At 41.1% G+C, this 20,185-nt stretch overlaps 1 protein-coding gene across 1 annotated transcript in view; it reads left to right on the top strand.

Moving 5' to 3' along the window:
• The first annotated feature begins 6,311 nt into the window (after nt 1-6,311).
• SPTLC1 (serine palmitoyltransferase long chain base subunit 1) overlaps nt 6,312-20,185 on the top strand; it is a 34,124-nt gene continuing 20,250 nt past the window's right edge. The window contains exons 1-5 of the mRNA XM_035569357.2: nt 6,312-6,446; nt 7,684-7,791; nt 16,028-16,122; nt 17,043-17,136; nt 17,551-17,623. Coding sequence (XP_035425250.1) covers nt 6,381-6,446; nt 7,684-7,791; nt 16,028-16,122; nt 17,043-17,136; nt 17,551-17,623 — 436 coding nt within the window. The 5' untranslated portion in view covers nt 6,312-6,380. The remainder of the gene's footprint in view (nt 6,447-7,683; nt 7,792-16,027; nt 16,123-17,042; nt 17,137-17,550; nt 17,624-20,185) is intronic.

Here is a 20,185-nt window from a genome sequence, read left to right as displayed (position 1 = left end):
TTTTTATTAAAACGGATTGAACTATCTTACTTCAAAATATCCTAATATCTGACTAGAAGAAACAAATTCTCACCTCCATCTAGTACTCAAAGCATACGTATGTTCTTAAAACCTCAGACTGGTAGATTTATGCTCACATACTTTTTAATGAGTCCTTTTTTTGAGCCATCTAGTTGCAACTATGCAAAGTGAAGGCTGCATAAATCACATTTCTGTGCTTCTGAGCATTGCAATGTCCAGGTTTCTGGGCATCAGAATTATCTGTAAATCATAGTTTCACTGCTTGTTGCAGTAAAAGTGCTCATTACAGACTCCATTTTTATGGATGACAGCCATTGGATAACTGTACTGTAAAAGCAGAGGCATTTGCACAAACCAGTGTGACCTCTGTGTAACCACACAGAGGTTAAAGGCTATTCACGCTGCATTAGAAGACAGCCTTTTATGTAGTTGGCATGAGAAATATGCAGTTCCAGGAAGAGAACAGAACACAAAATCCTCCTTTAAAACTTACATGACAAAAAGTATGGAAAACACTACTGACAAGAAAGTTTCTTAGACTTTTTAGTCTGGAGTCCAAATCTTCAGGTAAATAAGCTGAACTGACACACGGTTAACTTCCCTTTGCTTCTCTTCCAGTTTCATTCTCAAGACATTAGGCCTACAGGATGATAGTTGCAGGACGTGTAGAACATGAGGCTTCAGAGCCAAACCTCTTGGGTTTCTGTTGTCTCCCTGATCAATGGCCTGAACTTATGCCAATTGTATTTTTATTTCCCACCTTCTTGCAGATGCAGACATTGCATATGATGCATGCTAGGCCTGCTACCTGCAAGAAGTGTTAGATTAGTCCATTAGGCCAAATTTTAAAATAGCATATGAAATGTACTTCTCCATCTACCAAAAGTTTTTCAGTCTGATGCAGACATGTAACTTTATGACGTATAACACTTGGAAGAGACACATTTGAATCTAGTCAGTTTTAGCACTTTGCATGTGAAGAGATGATAGTATGTCACAATGTACTGAATTATTTATTTTGACTGACTTATATTCTTCACAAAGTGATTCAGAGTTCATGGGGTCAGCCTGTTTTAACTCCATTAGAGGACCACAGAGTCACAGAATGGCTGATGCTGGAAGAGACCTCTGGAGGCCATCTTGTCAACCCCCCCTGCTCAAGCAGGGGCACACACAGCAGGTTGCCCAGGACCATGTCCAGGTGGCTTTTGAAGATTCTCAAGGAGGGAGAATCCATCACCTCTCTGGGCAACTCATGCCAGTACTCTGTCAGCCCTCTCAGTAAGGAAGTGCTCCCTGATGTTCAGATGTAACTTCCTATATTCCAGTTTGCGTCCATTGCATCTTGTCCTGTCACTGGGCACCACTGAAAAGAGCCTGGCTCCGTCCCCTTTGCACCTTCCCTTCAGGTATTAATAGGCACTGATAAGGTCTGCCTGAGCCTTCTCTTCTCCAGGCTGAACAGTCCCAGCTCTCGCAACTTCTCCTTTCAGGAGATGTGACCCAGTACCTTGGTCATCCTGGTGGCCCTCCACTGGACTCTTTCCAGTATGTCACAGAATCACAGAATGGTTGAGGTTGGAAGGGACCTCTGAAGATCATGTAGTCCAACACCCCTGCCAAGCAGGATCAATCACCTAGAACACATTGCACAAGATGGCATCCAGGTGGGTTTTGAGTATCTCCAGAGAAGGAGACTCTGCAATGTCTCTGGGCAACCTGTTCCAGTGCTCTGTCACCCTCACAGTAAAGAAGTGCCCCCTCATATTCAGACTGAACATCCTGTGCTTCAGTTTGTGCCCGTTGCCTCTCATCCTGTCGCTGGGCACAACTGGAAAGAGTCTGGTTCCATCCTCTTGACACTCTCCCTTCAGATATTTATATGTATGGATGAGATCTCCCCTCAGTCTTCTCTTTTCCAAGCTGAACAGGCCCATCTCTCTCACCTTGTCCTTGTATGACAGGTGCTCCAGTCCTTTAATCATCTCAGTACCCCTCCTCTGAACTTGCTCCAGTAGTTTCATGTCTCTCTTGTACTAGGGAGCCTAGAACTGGCCCCAGTACTCCAGTTGTGGCATCACCAATGCTGCGTAGAGGGGAAGGATCACCTCTCTTGACCTGTTGGTGATACTTTGTCCAGTGCAGCCAAGAATACCATTAACCTTCCTAGCCGCAAGGGCACATTGTTGATTCCTGTTCAACTTGACATCATCCAGGGCCCTTATGTCCTTTTCTGCAGACCAGCCTTCCGGCTGGGTGGCCTCCAGCATGTTCTGGTGCCTGGAGCTATTACTCCCTAGTTGCAGGACTCCACACCTCTCCTTCTTGAACTTAATGAGATTCTTGTCGGCCTACCTCTCCAGCCTGTCAAGGTCCCTCTGGATGGTGGCGCAGCCCTCTGGTGAGTCAGCCACTCTCCCCCAGTTTTGCGTCATCTGTGAATTTACTGAGGGTGCACTCTACACTATCATCCAGATCTTCAATGAAGATGATAAACAGGACTGGACCCAGTATTGACCCCTGTGGTCGTTAGAAAGACTTTGGGTACAAGTTTGCCCATCATGTCTGCCATGTTTCTCATCCAAACATACTGCGAGAAACAGCAAACAGACAATTCACTGTGAGAAAAAGGTGGGACAAAAAGAAGCAAAGAGCACAAATTCCAAGTTGTCCTATTTAACATAGTACTTGTGTTTCTAAAACAAGTAAATGGAATGTTGCTTGGACTCATCTTTTGTAGTAAAAGATGGACATCAGCTGCATTTTGAGGTGGGGTAGAAGAACAGGTGAGACATCCATCTCTTCCCCTCTGCCATATAGGCGATCAGTCCAGGAGGAAGTTCTGGCTTGCAAATCCCCAACCTGAATATATCTGAAGCCTTGAATCAGAGAGGTGTGGGATTTAACCACACAAGATAGAAAATCTGGCTTAGCAACAGCAACACTGCAACACTGCATACAGGTAGCTGGCTCTCTGTAAGGCAAATATTCCCATTTAAACTGTGTCTATGCTGTTAGTGATCCTAGCAGCTTGGCTAAGATGCTCTTACAAGTTCCTCATATAAGTTTTCTTCAGTCATCACAGGGTTGCGCCTATCTGCTGTCAATTCCTTTTTAAGGCACTTAACTCTGCCATTTATGGGAAACAAGTGTTAAGCCTGGTGCTGCCAAGCCCACCTGGGCACTGAAAAGAAGCATAAGCAGGAGGCATAGTGCCGTGCCTACATCCACCTTCGTGAGAAGTTAGTTTTTTGCTCCAAAGGTCTACATTTGGCTGAAAATGCTTTAAAAAGAAGACTGTGGTCACTCTGGATAATTTCAATAGTTATTAGCTCCTAGCAGCTGAGGTCACATTTGGTCCTCGTTGTATGGCATTTCCACTTTCTGTCACTTTTGTCACTGCAGTTGTTCAGACTGCCGTGATAGCTTAGGACAGCCAGAATGCACCAGGAGGTGCCCTTACTCCCACACAAAGTTGTATGTCAAAGCTTGTGGTCTCCAGATGTTTCCCAGGCAGATCTAAAACAGCTTTCTGCTGGTGAAGTTAATCCAGAGCTAATTCGCTGTAGAACTAGGATTACGCACATTTCCAACATGCGCTGGCGCATGGCTTGAGATAATACAAAATTTATGTTGAGCTCCGCTTGCCTTGTGAACAATTATTTCTTTGCATATCAGGTAAATTATGGAACTTGATATTCAAGTTCTTGGCACTTGCACAGAACTCTCTTGCAACATCTTTCTCCTTCCCACTAGGAGTTGGGACATATTTTTGGGGTTTAAGACTAAGCTCCCAACTGACTTGGGATATTTTCTGTTTGCTGCCAACATCATCTTGGTTGAGATCAGGTTTCAAGACAACAACAAAAGACTAACTAGTCCTATCCTGCTATTCTCCTTGCCAATACAGGATTGCTTTCCCAGTGCTGTAAGAAAAGTCTCTGTGACTATTTTTTGAGGGTAGCCACAGAGTCAGGAAGTTACAACTAGGCACACTAAGAACACAATAATATAAGCTAATGTTTTGTCACACAGAATGTGTAAGAATGGTTGCAAAGCCTCCCTTATGCCCCTAATCTCCTGTCATCATCCTCTGCGTGCGTGTGTTTGGAGGAGGCAGGGAGGAAGTGAAAGGTACTCAGGACTGAGTCCTACCAGTTTCTCACATACCTCTTCCCACCACCCCCTCCATGTGCACACCTCCAAGACAGCAGCAATACAAGTAGGTGCCAGCAAGCACTGCCATCCCCTACACAGTTATGTGACACTTCCTACTGCCATTATCCCCCGTTCCTTGTTGATAATGTGCAAGGTCAATAGGAGCCAGGAGCGAGACCCAAGAGTGTAGAAAGACAGCAGACAGCATTCCCTCACTTCCACTTCCAGCCCCTACTCTCTGTCTCAGATTTGACAGAATAAGAACGGATGAGCCAAAGGAAGAATGAATGGGGCAAAGAAGGCAAAAGATAACTTGCACTGTCCACCTCAGTGATATTTATGAAAAATGCAATTCCTGATAGCCATGTTAAGTCCCATTTTTCTGCCTCTGGAGTGACCTGAAAAGAACTGACAGTAACCAGAACGCAAGTGCTGACCTGGGGAACTTGAGCTAGGAGTTCAGAGCAGGGTGTTGGAAATGAGTGGAGAGGAAGGTCTAGAAGAAGAGCAGTTACGGAATACTGTGCAACTGGAGGATATGGGGAAGACAAAACTTGACTCTTCAGGAGCGGGAATTTCCAACAGGCACTATCAATAGGTTTTGTTGGGACTATAAATTCAGAGACAGACTCAAGTCTTTTTCCCTCTTCCCTTCCTTCCAGGCCATAAACTGCCACTGTAAAGGACTTCTTCCTTCACCTCCCCCTCTTTTTTGCTCTCAGAAGTATAGCAGCCTTAAGCAATTAGTAGCAGTTGCCTTGTGTTGGAACAATGAAAATACTGAACAATAGGAGTAGGCTCATTATTACAAGAGGCCCAGCCTTAAGATAATCCAGACCAGGAACTCAGAATTCACTGCCAGAAGAATTACTGGTTGGTATGTTATTAACTTCACTGTATTTCAAGCTGGAAACAACTCTCCCAGTGTCTCACAAAATGATTTTTTTTTTTTTAGTCTCCCAATCACACACATATCTGTCAAACATTTTGAAAGTCAGAACCTGATGTTGAAAGCAGGGTGGTAACTTAATCTGCAGCCCACCAAGACGATTAATGCAGCCTACTCTTTGGGGGGCAGCTTGGGACTGGGATGCATACCAGACACTTTCTTTCAGGCTGGTAGTAGCAGCCGTCTCCCAAGAGCCCAAGACTCCTCTCCAGCATGTTGCAACGGCCACAGAAGCACTTAACAGTGAACAGAATAATCTTCATGCAGCTAAAATAATAAAGGGACATTTATTGTCTCTGTATTGACTCTGGAGGTAGCCTCAAACCACATTTTTCTCTAGACTGTGTAAACCCTGGAGTTTCAGAAGTATGTCATTAAGTTCAGAAACTGGGGGAGAAGAAAAACTATTAATTGGCAATCACAATGAAGTCTGATGATTTTAACAATCCTGTCCTAAAAACCTCTTAAATTAGTGCTTGCTTGTCGTTAGCCCACACCACCCAGGTTTCACTGTCTTCTGTTTAATCAACAGCCCCCCTAGCTTTTCCTTTTGTAACCACGGTGAAACCTACTGAGCGAAGCCCCAAGGAAGGCAGTTGCACAGTGCCCTCCCAGACAATCATCAGACGCCACAAGAAGCCCCAGAAGCTTCAGAGAAGCAGCTCCCAAACACTGCCTTTAACAGCAACACCCTTTGTTGCCTTTTCATCGAGGGCTAACTCGCTTCTGAAGCAAACCTCTCTGCAGCTCCCAACCCTCTCCCCTGCCTTTTAGACACTCAAATTCTGCACGCAGGAACTCATCCACCTCCACTCGCCTGGCTGCTCTCCACCAAACTCATCGCAGTTACTGCTTTTCTTCAGGCTGCCCATCCACACCCAGCAACGCCCGCCTTTCACAGCTGCTCGCTTCAGCACGGCTCTTAGGAGCTGCGACCGCCCCTAATTATTTGAATTCACCCATAAGGTTACTCCCCCTGCAGCCCGGTTTTAGCTGCTGCCGTCCACCTCAACTACAAACTTCCACGACCCAGCCACACGCGCCAAACGACAGGCGCTGAGCACGGCAGCCAGCGGCGGTTAAACCGCCACGCGGCCGCCCGTTAACCGCCCCTCACGCCCTAACCCCGCCCCCTCGCGCGTTAACCACGCCCCCGCCTTCCCCGCCCCCGCCCCCGCGCCGCGTCCCCGCCCCTCACGCCGCGGCGTAGGGCGGACGGGGCGGAAGCGGTCCGGCGGCGGCGGCGGCGGCCATGTCGGCGGCGGGGGGCGTGGGGCAGCAGTGGGTGCTGGTGGAGATGGTGCAGGCCTTCTACGAGGTGCGGGGCGCGGGGGGACGGGGCGTGGAGGGGGACGGGGACAGCCACCAGCCCCTGGTGGGCTGGGAGGGACGCGGCGGGGTCCGCCTCGGCCGATCCGCGTTCGTCTCAGTTAAAAATATATGTAATATATAATATATATATATATATATATGTGTGTGTGTGTGTGTGGTGGTGTGTGGTATATATGTGTGTGCTGGTATATATGTGTGTGTGCTTATCTGCTGAAGCTAGCCTGGTGCCCCGAATTTAGGTTAGTCGTAGCCCCTGAAAAACATAGTTTGTGTGGACCTTTACTTTTTCTGTACCATGTACTCTTCAGCTATCAAGATTACAGATGTATTCTTAAAGTTTATGAACTGAAAAGTACTCTGCAAGTGGTTGTTTAATTTTTTTCACTTGGACGTGACATAGAACTCTGTCTTTGTGTTCAGTTTCCTTTCGTTTATGGGCGTTTGGTGCATTGTTTCACTTCATGTGCATGTCAGAGCCCACCAGAAATTGTTGGTGGGTGGGAGCTTCTCCACTAGATGAAGATGGTGTGCAGTAATATGTGTGCACTTGGACTCTTATAAAAACAGTAAGCGTCCATGGCGTAGACTGTGGCCTTGCTGAAATGGAGTAATCAAACCTGTCATTTAAACTAGATGCCAAGTAGTGATGCCATAACTCCACAAGGACCTTAAACTGGCTCTGCTGGTAGAGACAACTGACCTTCCTCCCTCTCAGCATCCAAAGAAGCTAACTTAAAAATGAGTGCTGTGGACCCGATTAGGTCTCTTTTTGTAAATAGTAGTAGCTGCTGTTGCTGGTAGGCTTTGAGTTATAAGAACCTAGGGTGAAGTCGGCATATATAGATGTAACAGAGCTCTTGGAAACTGTCTGTTGTGAAAATCTTCTGCCCTCACAAACACTAGTGCAACCCTTAGGGCTTATCTGCAGTGCCTTTACTCTTAGTATTCAGTTGATGTGCATGTGTGGAACTGAAACTGCTTATCAGTTTAGACTGTGCCATTAAAGAGTAGGATAAGTCCATTCGTACTGGAGTTAACAGCTACATTTAGTAGTTGTGAAGCAGTACACTTTCATATAAACGTCAGTTTTGGTGAAAGTACGTTATCAGCTGATGATCAGCTTTGATTTTCTAAGAGCGTAACTGGTGGAGTCTAAATTGGCAAAATGTCAAACTGATTCAAATAGAACTCTGTTTAGACTTATTTTTGTGCTTTATTTTCAGGCTCCTGCTTACCATCTTATTTTGGAAGGAATTCTAATTCTGTGGATAATCAGACTTATTTTCTCCAAGACGTACAAACTTCAAGAGCGATCTGATCTAACACCTAAGGTATGGCGGAAAAATATTTTTCTTTAGAGAAACAGTTGATGGCTATTGATGCATTTGGCTGCTGCGAAATCACGAATAATCCAAGCTTTTCTTAGGATTTCAAAGGATAAGCTTACTTTTGAGCAATAAATTGCTTAAAAACTTCAGTTCTTGCTTTTAAAGTAAGCATCATGTTTGATAGTCTAAGAAATACTAAAAATCAAACAAAACAGATTGATGCGACCATGGGAAGACTGATGAGCTAGGAAAAACTGGCATTATCTCTGCTCTAGGGATGGCTTTGTTTTAAAAGTGGACGCTATATTAAAACACTATAAGAGTACAAAGATTAGTAAAATAGTCTGTACATGTGGCATTTGTGAGTCATAACTCTTAGAGTTGACAGTGTTAAGTGAGTTCCAGAGAACTTTGTAGTTTAGTGGCGATTTATTCCTTTACAATGTATTTTTCTCAAACAAAACCATAATTCTTTGTATAGGCAGGAATTTCTTCCTGACTTGGAGGTGGAGTCGATCAGGAATGAGAGGAATTTGTTTTGGAGATATCCGTGGACTAGTTTGTCCAAGGCATGGTCTGCAGTTGGGCTTTCTGGTTATATTCAAAGGATAACGGGATGAGCTCTCCGAATGTAAAAACACTGAGGTGGATAAGGACTCATTCATTTTTCTCAGTTAAAGATGCATTATGGCAATGTATCGCAGTGTTAAAACCAGCTTGTGTGTGTGAGGGGTTGATCTTAATGGTCTTAAGTTCTGTATAACCAGCAAGCTTAGACTGGTATTCTTCATGAGTAGTACAGATGATGGAAATTCCCTAGTGGTGGAGAATAAGGTTTATGAAACTGATTCTTGGGTATTTTTCCTCCTCACTGCTGTCTGTATTATGTGCTTGCAGGGTTTTTGATCTTATTCTTCCTAAGGATATACATTACATGTGAGCTTTGAAGTGTAGTGTCCTTCAGGATCAAGTGAACGGGATGCAAGGACTGTAGACATGAGCAAAATTGCAGGAATTGTCTGCTTTATGGGGAGTGCTTATTAAGCTTAGAGTATTCTAAGGAACACTTCAGGATGTATTTATAAATAATATTGGAAGTGAGAAATGAATTGAGCAGGAATCAAGAAAGGCCCGATCGGTTCTGTGCATGGGAGGCTTTGAACTGATTCTCATTGTTTGCTTTATTTGTTAAGACTAAAGAGGAGGAGTGAATATGAAGGGGAGTGCAGCATGGTCGAGTATTGAGTGCTCAGATCATGTAGGAAGACATGCTGCAACTTCAAAGTAGTTTCTGATTGTCCATTCAGAAGCTGTTCATTCAGTAGAGTTTTTCTGCATTAGGTGGTTTTGATCTTTGGTATTTTAGAGAGTAACTTTTTTTTTTTTTTTTGACAATTCATTTTCCCTTCAGTTGATGGTGGGTAGAGGCTCTTTGCCCCTCTTGCACTATCGGTGACGTGAAAAAGCTGAAACACATCTTCTCCTTAACAGTGTAGGAATTGCACATGGGTACCTGCGTGTGCGTGTTGAATGTTATCAACCAGTCACAGGTCATCATCTTCATTCACTGACAGGCCATTTTGCCGAAGCTGAGGTGTTAAGAAAGTGCTCAGATAAATCTGGAACAGTGCTATGCGGTGGGGAAAAATTATACTATATCTTTTTAAATGGGAGCAGTGAGCAACTGGGAGATGGCACATTGCAGTTTGTCTGCTGTAACTTAATGGGAGCAGGGATTGAGGAGGGGGTCAAACAGGGCAAACACTTTGAAATAGCTCATGCTTAGTAACAATCCTGCTTCTGAAGGACAAAAGGAGTGATGGTCACTGGCAAGACAATGGGTTTTCTGAAGAACAGAGGCATGCTAATAAGCGCTTGTTGTGGTGCTTCTCATGAGACTCATACAAACTTTTCTGATCTTGAGAGGTAGAAAGGAATGTAAATGCTAGGAAAACAAACAAAACACTAAAATCATCAAAAATTGCATTATACTGATGCTGGATACGTTACCTCAAGGTTGCAAAGCACAGTAGAAGAAAACTTGCAGTCTTCAGAGCTGCATTACAGCAAAGGGTTAGACTTGATGTTAGATATTAACACTTCTAGCTTTTTGTCACCTGTATCTGGTATTTCCTGGGCAACCTGCACTGGGTGTGTCTGCTTAAGCGAGAAATTGAACTAGGTGACCTCCAGAGGTCCCTTCCGGTCTTAGCCCTTCTGTGATTTTCATGACAAAAAGAATAGTATAGGGGAATGCTTTTTGGTCTGATGGTATGTTCAGGTTGTATAATGTAGTTGTGAAAATAGCTCTTATTTTATGCAGGGGAATAGCTGGGAGAAGGAAGAAAAAAAACCCTTAATCTTCACTAAAAATCCTCATATAGTTGACATTGCTTTGTTTCATACAGTGTGGGATGAGCAGGTTTCTGTGTGTGTTGCACTACATGTAGTAACGTGCCAGCAGGGCAAGTGCTGATTTGCCCTCTGGTTTGATTCATGCAACAGTGTCCAGCCTCTGCCACACCAGGTAGAATGGCTTGGCTGTTTGGGTGCAGGCACTGGAGATAACCTGAGCTCCACTGCATGAGCTGAACTACCTTTATGTCAGCCAGTTATGTAATGATCCTTGGTGCTTCGCTGTGGCTTACTGCTGGGGATGCTGCCAGAGGAGGGCTGGCTCCACATGATAAATATTACCAAAGAATACCACTATTGCGCAGCCATCTAGCATGATCTGTCAGGACCAGTCTGTCCTGGGGAACCAGAAGTAGATGATATATTTTGCAACGTAGTGAACTTAGGAGTCATGCTTCTAAAACAGTGAAGAAATCCATCCAGAGGTGTCTTCAGGGTTTTAGGCAGGTGTGTAGCAATAGTACTCCGAAACCTAGTAAAGGAATCACCTTTCAGACTGACTGACTGCCAACCTTTCATAACAGTGCTTGCAGGTATTCCTATTGGTTCTATACAACAATAATGAAATTCCCGAATCATCAACTGAAAAGGTGGAGAAATTCTCTGACTGTAACTTCTAGATAATTTGAGATCTCAAGAGGTACAAATAAATCTACGGCCAGAGAGGGTGGTGGACATACAGATTCTGTTGGACTTTTCATCCAAAATAAGATGTATAGAAAAGCAGCAAAGTGCCATTGAGGGACTGCAGTGGGCTGAAGGAGATTGCATTCCATCATTTAGCTACCAGCTTGCTTTCTAGCCAACAGCTGTTTGTACAAAAGGAAGAAGCCCCCCACATGTGGCTGTCTTTTGCTCTACAGTAAATGATACCGAGCTTCTCAATCTACTAAGTTCTACTAAAGTTCTACTAAGAGCCACATCTTCTACTTGTGTATGTGAAGAATAGCCTTTTTTCTCTAGTTAAAGAACTTTCATTACAGCAGTAGCATGACAACAGTTTTATTAGAGCAATATTAGTCAGGAGACTGGAAAGCTTCTTTCAGAGAAGAATGTTGGATGCATGGCCGGGAAATACTGTGAAAGCTGTCTCTTGCACGTAGAGTTCAGGAATTGATCAGATGGTGTTGAACAGAGAAGAGCAGATGCAGCAGCTTCTTGTAAAGGTTTCCAGTTCTTTTTAGCCAAGATTCCCTCTGTAGGTAAAGGCATTTACCAATTTATGGTGTGATTCTGTAAATACCAACAAATTCAAGACTTACTTGAGGGCTGGTATGACTGCAAATAAAAAAATTATTAATTTTTGCTTATTGACACAGATACATGAATTATGCTGTTTCAAAACATCTTCATGAAGACAGCTCTCTACTAGCACAAGTAATTCCTATCTTTTTTTTTTTGAAAATGAAAAAAATAACTTGTTTAAATATAATATGGGTTGGATGTGTTTACACCAAAGTATTTCTCTTACCCAAGGTATCTGGTGTTTAAAAGTTAAAACCCACCAACACCATCACCAAGTCAACCCAAAACATTGTATATATTTATATGTGTGTATATTTATCTAATATTTTAAATGTTTATATAAATATTATACAATTGTTTAATTATTGTATTTAGTATAAAATATAAACATGTTTATATTTCCCCATTAAATATTCATAAAAATTTTATTTTAGCATTTAAATTTTAACATAAAATGTATAGTTATGTAAATTAAAAGTACCTACAAAGGGGAAAGAGGAGGAGCTGAGAGAAGAGTTCACTAATGTTACAGCCCGAGAGAGGAGAAATTGGTAGCTTTCTTTTTTTTTCATCAAATGAGTGTTTTCAAGTACAGTGAACTGAAGAGAAATAAGTGAATTAAGTGTATATTGAGTGTGTTACAGTGTGAATTAAAATTTGGTTTCTCCATATGCTTGAAAATAAATGTTTGTATTGGTCTGAAATTTAGTGTGAATTTAGAAGGTACAAGATAGAAGTTCTGAATGTGGGGTCACTGTATGAAAGCCTCATTCTGCTGCCTTTTTGGTCAGAAGGCAATGGTCGTGTTTCGTGAAAAGTCAGCAGGGACGGCCAGTGTACTGAGATAGGTGGTGAATGGAAGAAGGACGAGGTATGGACCGGCCTATCTGCAGCATGGATCCCTTTTTTACATTGAGACTGGTACTCGTTTTGGTTACAGACATCTCCAATCCCGCACCATAATAATGGAACTTTTACCACAGAAACTCTTGGTAAACTTATACCTGTGCTAAACATATGTGAAAACAGAAGACATGAGATAGGAAGATGCAGATGTTTGTTCCTATGTCTATCATAAAACAAAATGACATAATGCAATGGGTGAGGAGGAGGAATGGGAGCTGGAATTAGTGAAGTGCTGTTGTGGAGAATGAGGATTAGTCTTCGCTTGTGTATGTATATCCGAGGGCTCTAAGGGAACTCGCAGATGAGGTTGCTAAGCTGCTGTCTGTCATAGTTGAGAAGTTGTGGCAGTGTGGTAAAGCTACCACTGACTGGGAGAGGGGGAACATAACCCCCATTTTTAACAAGGGAAAAAAGGAAGATCCAGGGAACTACAGGCCAGTCAGTCTCACCTCTGTTCCTGGCAAGATCATGGAGCAGATCCTCCTGGAAACTAGGCTAAGGCACATGGAAAATAAGGAGGTGATTGGTGACAGCCAACATGGCTTCACTAAGGGCAGGTCGTGCCCGACAAATCTGGTGGCCTTCTATTATGGGGTTACAGCATTGGTGGATAGGGGAAGAGCAACTGACATCATCTACCTGGACTTGTGCAAAGCATTTGATACTGTCCCCCGTGATATCCCTGTCTCAAATTGGAGAGATGTGGATTTGATGGATGGACCACTCGGTGGGTAAGGAATTATCTGGGTGGTCGCACCCAAAGAGTTGTGGCCAACAGCTCAATGTCCAGGTGGAGATCAGTGATGAGTGGTGTTCCTCAGGGGTTAGTATTGGAACCGGCGCTGTTTAACGTCTTTGTTGGTGACATGGGCAGTGGGATGGAGTGCACCCTCAGCACGTTTGCTGATGACACCAAGCTGCGTGGTGTGGTCAACACGCTGGAGGGAAGGGATGTCATCCAGAGGGACCTGGACAGGCTTGAGAGGTGGGGCTGTGCAAACCTCATGAGGTTCAACAAGGCCAAGTGCAAGGTCCTGCTTCTGGGTTGGGGCAATCCCAAGCACAAGTGCAGGCTGGGTGATGAGAGGATTGAAAGCAGCTCTGAGTAGGAATTGAGGATGTTGGTGGATGAAAAACTGAACATGAGGGAGCAGTGTAAGAATACAGAACGTCATAAGAATCATAAGAAGGTCATGGACCTATTACAATGAGTCCAGAGGAGGGCCATGAAGATAATCAAAGGGCTGGAGCACCTCTCTTATGACAACAGGCTGAAGGATTTGGGGTTGTTCAGCCTGAAGCAGGAAAGGTTGTGGGCAGACCTTGTAGCCGTCTTCCAGTACTTCAAGGGGGCCTACAAGAGAACTGGGGAGGGACTCTTTGTCAGGGGGTGTGGTGACAGGAGGAGCAGTAACAGTTTTAACGTCATATAGTTAACGTTGCTTTGTTTCCTACAGTGTGTTTTTGCAGTAGCATCGGCCAGTCTAGGTTGGGACTAGTTTGTTGTGGCCTTCACCTTAGCTTTATATCCATGTTGCTTTTGCTAAACTAGTTTTCATGCTGGATCATTTTCTGAAGGATGCTATTGCCCACTTTCAAGACCGCCTCTGCTAACAAGAGGAACAAGAAAGTATTTACGTCTGGGAGAGGAATGTACTGTACCAGCTATGGGCTTACAGTGCTGTGGGTCAGCACATTTAGTGTTAAATTACATTTTGGATTTTTTAATAGCAATATGATATAGAGATGCGTGTTACTATGTTTTGATCCAAGATCAGAATGTCAATCTCTGTTTTGGATCAGCGGAGCGGAGCGCACACAGTTAGGATTGTTGTTTCACTGGGAGGCTAACCGTAATTAAGGTACTACTTTTCCACCATTTTGGTACTATGATACATGTTAATCTTTATAGGGTATATCATCTGGTAATCTTCTACCATAGGATTCTGAAGGTATTTGCTGAATCTTGTTGAGTGTGAGGTTTACAATGAGCTACTAAATAGTTGTCAATAGTATTGATGGACAGCTTGATTTATTAATCGTCTGTCTCTGGTGCTTTGTTGTTTGGGTTTTTTTTAGTTGAAGCATTAAAATCTGCTGTTTGACATGTGTGTGAATGGCACTAGTACAAGGCAGATGAGTAAGCTCAGGATTAATGCTTAGCTCTTTCCTTAATATATGAAGCAGCATTTCAGTAGATGTACAGGAACTGTGTGCAGGGCTCCGGTGATCTCTCCTGCAGTCATTAAAGAAACTGAGCACTTTTTCTGATATAAGTGTACCCACATCAAAATACTGAATATATTTAATTGTGTTACATGTGTTAATGGCATTTTACTTCCTTTAAAGCATATGCCTCATGGGTAAAATTCCAGTAAGAAATCTAACATGAAAAGGTAAAATAAAAAGGTATTTAAAGGACATCTGCAAAATATTAGAAATACGGATTACTATGCTCATATAAAAAGGTATCTATTCTGAAATACAGGGCCATTGAAATTTCCATTTGTGCTTTGCAGTAAACCTTTGTAGATCTCTTGGGTTATTCCTTTATATTCTAGAAATAACTATAAACAAAATTATTCATTAGTAATGTCTAGAAGCAAAGTTACTCGTTCGTTTAGTAAAAAGAAAGTGATGAAAATACAGGAGAGTAAACATATACTGTTTCATATAGTTTCCTTTTGATTTTCACTATCTTAATTTTTTCTTTGAAGACTTGGAAATGTGTATTTGATAAAAAATTAAAATAGAAAATAATACTATCGCGTTGTTTTTTAAGAATCAATTACAGCTCTCATATTTTAGGTATTAACATAAGTAGCCTTAAATATTGTACTGCATTTTGAAATAATAGAAATGTAGCACAGTTGTAGTCAAAGTTAATTTGTTAACAGGTATGGTACCTGCTGTTATACTAGTAAATAATCCTCTTGAAAAGTTCTGCTTTGTTGGTACAAAGAACAGTTTTGGTGTTACGCCTTAATAGTTGCTGATTTGACCAACTATTCTAATGCAGTTGTCATGCTGGTCCAGAGCATGTCCTTCAGAAAGTCATTTAACTGAGGTTTTCTGTATTGCTTAAAGCACTTTGAAAATGAGCGTGCTTTGGTTATTCTTCCGTGGTTAGGTGGGGGATATGCGGTTTAGTAGTTGTTGCTGCCATTTTTTGAGCATTTGGCAGTTTGTATTCTCTATTGTGTCCTGCTTATGTTTGTATTATTTTGCTTAGCATCTTAATGCTACAGTTGCTTAAACAGCTCAGTTGAAGACTTGAGAATGTGAAGTGAGGCAGTTTATATTCAATTATTATATAATTTGTGTTCAGTTACCCACTAGAGGAAGATTTGCAGAAATAGTAGATTGAGAGAAATAGTATTGATTAAAATATGGCAAGGGCAGCAAGTTAGTATCTATTCCTTTTATTATGATATCATGAGATTTTTTTATGTACAGACACAATTGGGGTATCTTTCTTTACGTGCCCTTCTCCTTGAGGAATTCAGAGACCCGTAGTTGAACACACTGAGATAATACCAATCCCAGCTGTCTCAGGAAGCTGATATGCAGGACATGTCATTTTCTCATATAAGTATTATCAACTGTTTATTAGAGTACAATGACTTTTCTAATGGAAATCCTTTTTAAGTAATACTTTTTTTCTGTTCTTCAGGAAAAGGAAGAGTTGATTGAAGAATGGCAGCCAGAGCCACTTGTTCCTCCTGTACCAAAAGATCACCCAGCTCTCAACTACAACATTGTTTCAGGGTAAGTCTAATCAAAATAAATTTTTCTTTATTTCAACTCAAGTACTTGATGTCCATACTGTTAAGCATATATCTAACAAAGAATTTCCATATTCCTAGAAGCTTATATAAATAATTTAATTTTTAGATGACAGAACAGGATTTACCAGTGAAGACAAGGTCTTACTTTTGCAATCTTATCAGGATTATTTTATATAAAAAAAAAATCTTTCTCATTTTGAGTGTTTTAATCTAAGGTTTTCTTTTTGTTTTATTTTTGTTTTTAATATTGAGGGGATACTTCTATCTTAGTCTTCATTCTGGGTCTGTATTTTTTTGTAGTATTGTATTTTTCCCGAATATTAATGTTTACCAACTTCTGATTAGGCAGTGCAGAGGGAGGAAGCAATTACAGAACACTTAAGAAGAAACTGATTTTGTGGCTAGGTACTTGGCACTTCATGCAAAGTTGTTTTTAATGTGGTAGATTTGGACAAACAGAAGTGGAGATGCTTGACAGCAAAGTTGTTTTGAGAGCACTGTCACGTGGGACAGTGTCAAATGCTTTGCACAAGTCCAGGTAGATGATGTCAGTTGCTCTTTCCCTATCTACCAATGCTGTAATCCCATGGTGGAAGGCCACCAGATTTGTCAGGCACGACCTGTCCTTAGTGAAGCCATGTTGGCTGTCACCAATCACCTCCTTATTTCCTGTGTGCCTTAGCCTAGTTTTCAGGAGGATACTGAATTTGTTGAGATTGGTAGTATTAATGTGCCTTGACACTAAACTTTTACTCATCAATTGGTAAAGAAATGGAAGGAGGGAATCTTGAAAATGCAGATTTTCTTTTTTTATTGGAAAAAACAAAACTCATCTCTGTTTGACTGTGTGAAAATGCTAAATGTTCATTCATAAGAATATGTCTCTAATTTATTTTTCAGTCCTCCCACCCATAAAATCACTGTTAATGGCAAAGAATGTATAAACTTTGCATCGTTCAATTTTCTCGGACTTTTGGATAATGAGAAGGTTAAGGTGAGTTCTTTCAGTTACTATATATTGTGTGGCTGTTTCTCTTTTAGTTTGTGTGTTACCTTGAAATTAAGAATTACTTCAGAAAGCGGAAGCTTTGTCAAGGAAATACGCTGCTAAAGCAGCAAGGAAAGATAAATAGCACAAAATTATAAGATTTATTAAGTTTGTCTTTTTACTAAAATTTTACCTGTGTGCTTACTTATGGCTAGCTACTTATCAAGTTAGAGTATAATGTCCTCAATCAGTAGAATACAATGAATGTCACTTTTAACACTTGTGTAATACAGAAGTCAGTACATTATTAAGCTTTCTGTAAAGCTGGTCATGTTGCACGATGAATTGTCAGTGTGAATTGTATAGAATTAGTGAGCTATTGTAGGAACATATGTTTCACATAATTCTTTTGTGTTAAAGAGCGCAGCCCAAGCATCTCTGAAGAAATACGGAGTTGGTACTTGTGGACCTAGAGGATTCTATGGTACTTTTGGTCAGTAATTTTTTCTTAATCTACCTTTAATGGTTTTCAGACTGATGTGGTAAGTTCACCAAAGCAGTCCTGTGTTTAAGAAGCAAATTATTACTGTGAAGAACAGTTACCCTTTCCCACAGTTTTTACTGTAACTGGTAAGGATTAGTAGCATTTATTGTTGGTAGTTTTGTTTCTTATTCATTTTATAAATTTTCTTTTCTTTCTTACTTTCTAATGCTGGTGTTGGAGGAGAGTTACAAAGTTAAATATTTTCTGTTTTAGCTTTGGTCACCACAGTAGGCAGTGAAAATAAATAAATTAGAAATTTATCTAGCATGGTGAATTTCAGTGTAGTTTACAAATATGTTTTTGAGTAGACCGCAAGAGGGCAGTCTGATTTCTGTTTTCTCTTACCATTTTTCATTAGTTAAGTGTATCTAGTGCTGTAGTAAGAATGAAGTTTTCCTTTACTCGTGACTTTAATGTTGTAATTGAGAGTTTTTATGATGTGAGAGGGTGTTACTGAGTGTTTTCTTAATTCTTGGTAAGAAGAAGCAAGTTGTTAAATATCAGCCTCTGGAAGTAGTTCTTTACAGGCATTCGTATTATGAAATACTGTGTGGAAACCAAAGAGTAATAAATGAATAACTGTGCAGTTGCAGGCTGAAAACATCAGCTTATGTCTTGTGAACTTTTTTGTCTCTTCCCAGAGGTGATGGAATTGACAGTGTGTTTGTACTGAAATGACTTTGTAGAGTTGGCTTCCTTTAGCCTTGACTTGAATTCATGACTGACTTGCACTTTTTCATTAATCAAGCTAGACCCTTAATTGATCATGTAGTTGCTGTACCTATTTTGATTTGTTATATGTTTATATATCAGAACAAAGTTGAGTCTTTGACAGCAATCTTACAGACTGTTCAGCATTCTAGAGCCGCAATTCATTTCTAAAGAAGGTGATAGTAGCCTCTTAATTACCAGTGAGCTTTTAGGAAGCTGGATTCCCTTAGTAACCAGAGCTAAGCATTGATCTGTCGGAATTCATATAAGGTTTAAAAAACACTGAAAAGCTCAAGGAAACTTGTGGGCTTATGTTCCTTCACTTTTTAGTTCAGGTTAATAGCAAGAGTTGTGAAATTTTTAATTTAGTGCTTCTTTGTAGTAAGTTTTCAGAACAGACTAGTTAAAAGTTGATTTTCTTGGTTAATTGAGAGATTCTTTGGCTTTTTTTCCTGCCCTCTTTACAGGTGTAATCCTAAGATCCAAGCTGTACACCATTAGTGTTTATCTGAATTACTGGTCATTAGCTTCTGGATTTTTTTGGTAAATGCCCCATTTCACAAAACAGGGCATGTAATCCATGGTATTGCTGCATGACATCTCTAGTGAAGAAATGATGTTACATACATTACCTCTTCTGCGAAAGAAAAGGTCAGAATTGGCTTTGAAATTGAGACAAGGCTGCTATTCTTCTTGGATCCCCAAATGGCTTCCCATTTCTTCTTGAGTTTAAACATTTTGAGTATTGTAGGCTTTTGAATTTCTGATTAGAAACATTTTTTACTTGAGTACTGTTCTATGCCTCAGGATATTCTGTGTGCTGTGAGGTTGGTAAATGAGTTATGTTGTGTCCAGAACTACATAGCTTACTCTTATTGCTACATTGATTATTAATTGTTCTCACTCAGAATTATCTCCTCCTAGGGGTTGGTATTTCATATCAATGTTAGAGATCTCTTTATTCTCTCTGCCTGTTTGCAGGGATTTTATACATTTAATGAGTCCCTATTAAGAAATTACTGTTTTGTGCTGCATATACGGAAAAATGCAGCCATGCCTTTATCCTGTGATAACCTTGAAATGTTAGTATATTCACACAGGACTGAACCTGTATGGCAATATTCTGTTCAGACAGGTGAGATACAAGTGTGTGAGGGGTGGTGGTGTGTTCTTTTTTTTTTTTTTTTTTTTTAAGGCTCCTGTTGATTGCCTGGCAGCCATAATTTCAGCACCCTTCAGAACTGGGAAGATCAGGAAAGGCCACCAGATAAAATATATAAAAGGAGATGTGGGTTTTGGATCTGAGTTCTTCTGCTCTTGATTTGCATGTGAGCACATGCTAGATTATAAACTGGTACTTCACAGCACTTTTTGACTGTAGTAGCTTTTTTAAGGTTTCATAAGTACGCAGAAAGATGTTCCAGTCATATCTTTGTCTCTGCAGATATAACCTAGGTAGTGTTTGCAAATTTTACTTAGCGTAGATTAATCCAAGTGATGTAAAGGAAATCATTGCAATGAAGAATGGAGGGTCAAGTAATATTCTGTTTTTAACATAGTAGAATGTTAGTAAAATGCTAACTAATAGTGCTGTAAGCTTGATGATGTATCAACTTTGTGTATGGTATATCTTGCTCTGACTCGTGGTTCTTGCTTTCTGTAAACTTAAATGTTCTGCCCTTGGCAAAATTTACTAGGCTTGTAAATTTTTCTTTCCTTAACGTGAATCTGATTGTATTCACTATCTGATTACTGCTGACAGTACTTCTTTTGCCCACTGTTTTTACTAAGCCTTCCCTC

The sequence above is a fragment of the Cygnus atratus genome, chromosome Z (assembly GCF_013377495.2).
Source record: "Cygnus atratus isolate AKBS03 ecotype Queensland, Australia chromosome Z, CAtr_DNAZoo_HiC_assembly, whole genome shotgun sequence".
NCBI lineage: Eukaryota > Metazoa > Chordata > Aves > Anseriformes > Anatidae > Cygnus > Cygnus atratus.
The sequence above is the reverse complement of the archived record's forward strand: the minus strand, read 5'-3'. Positions and strand labels throughout refer to the sequence as shown.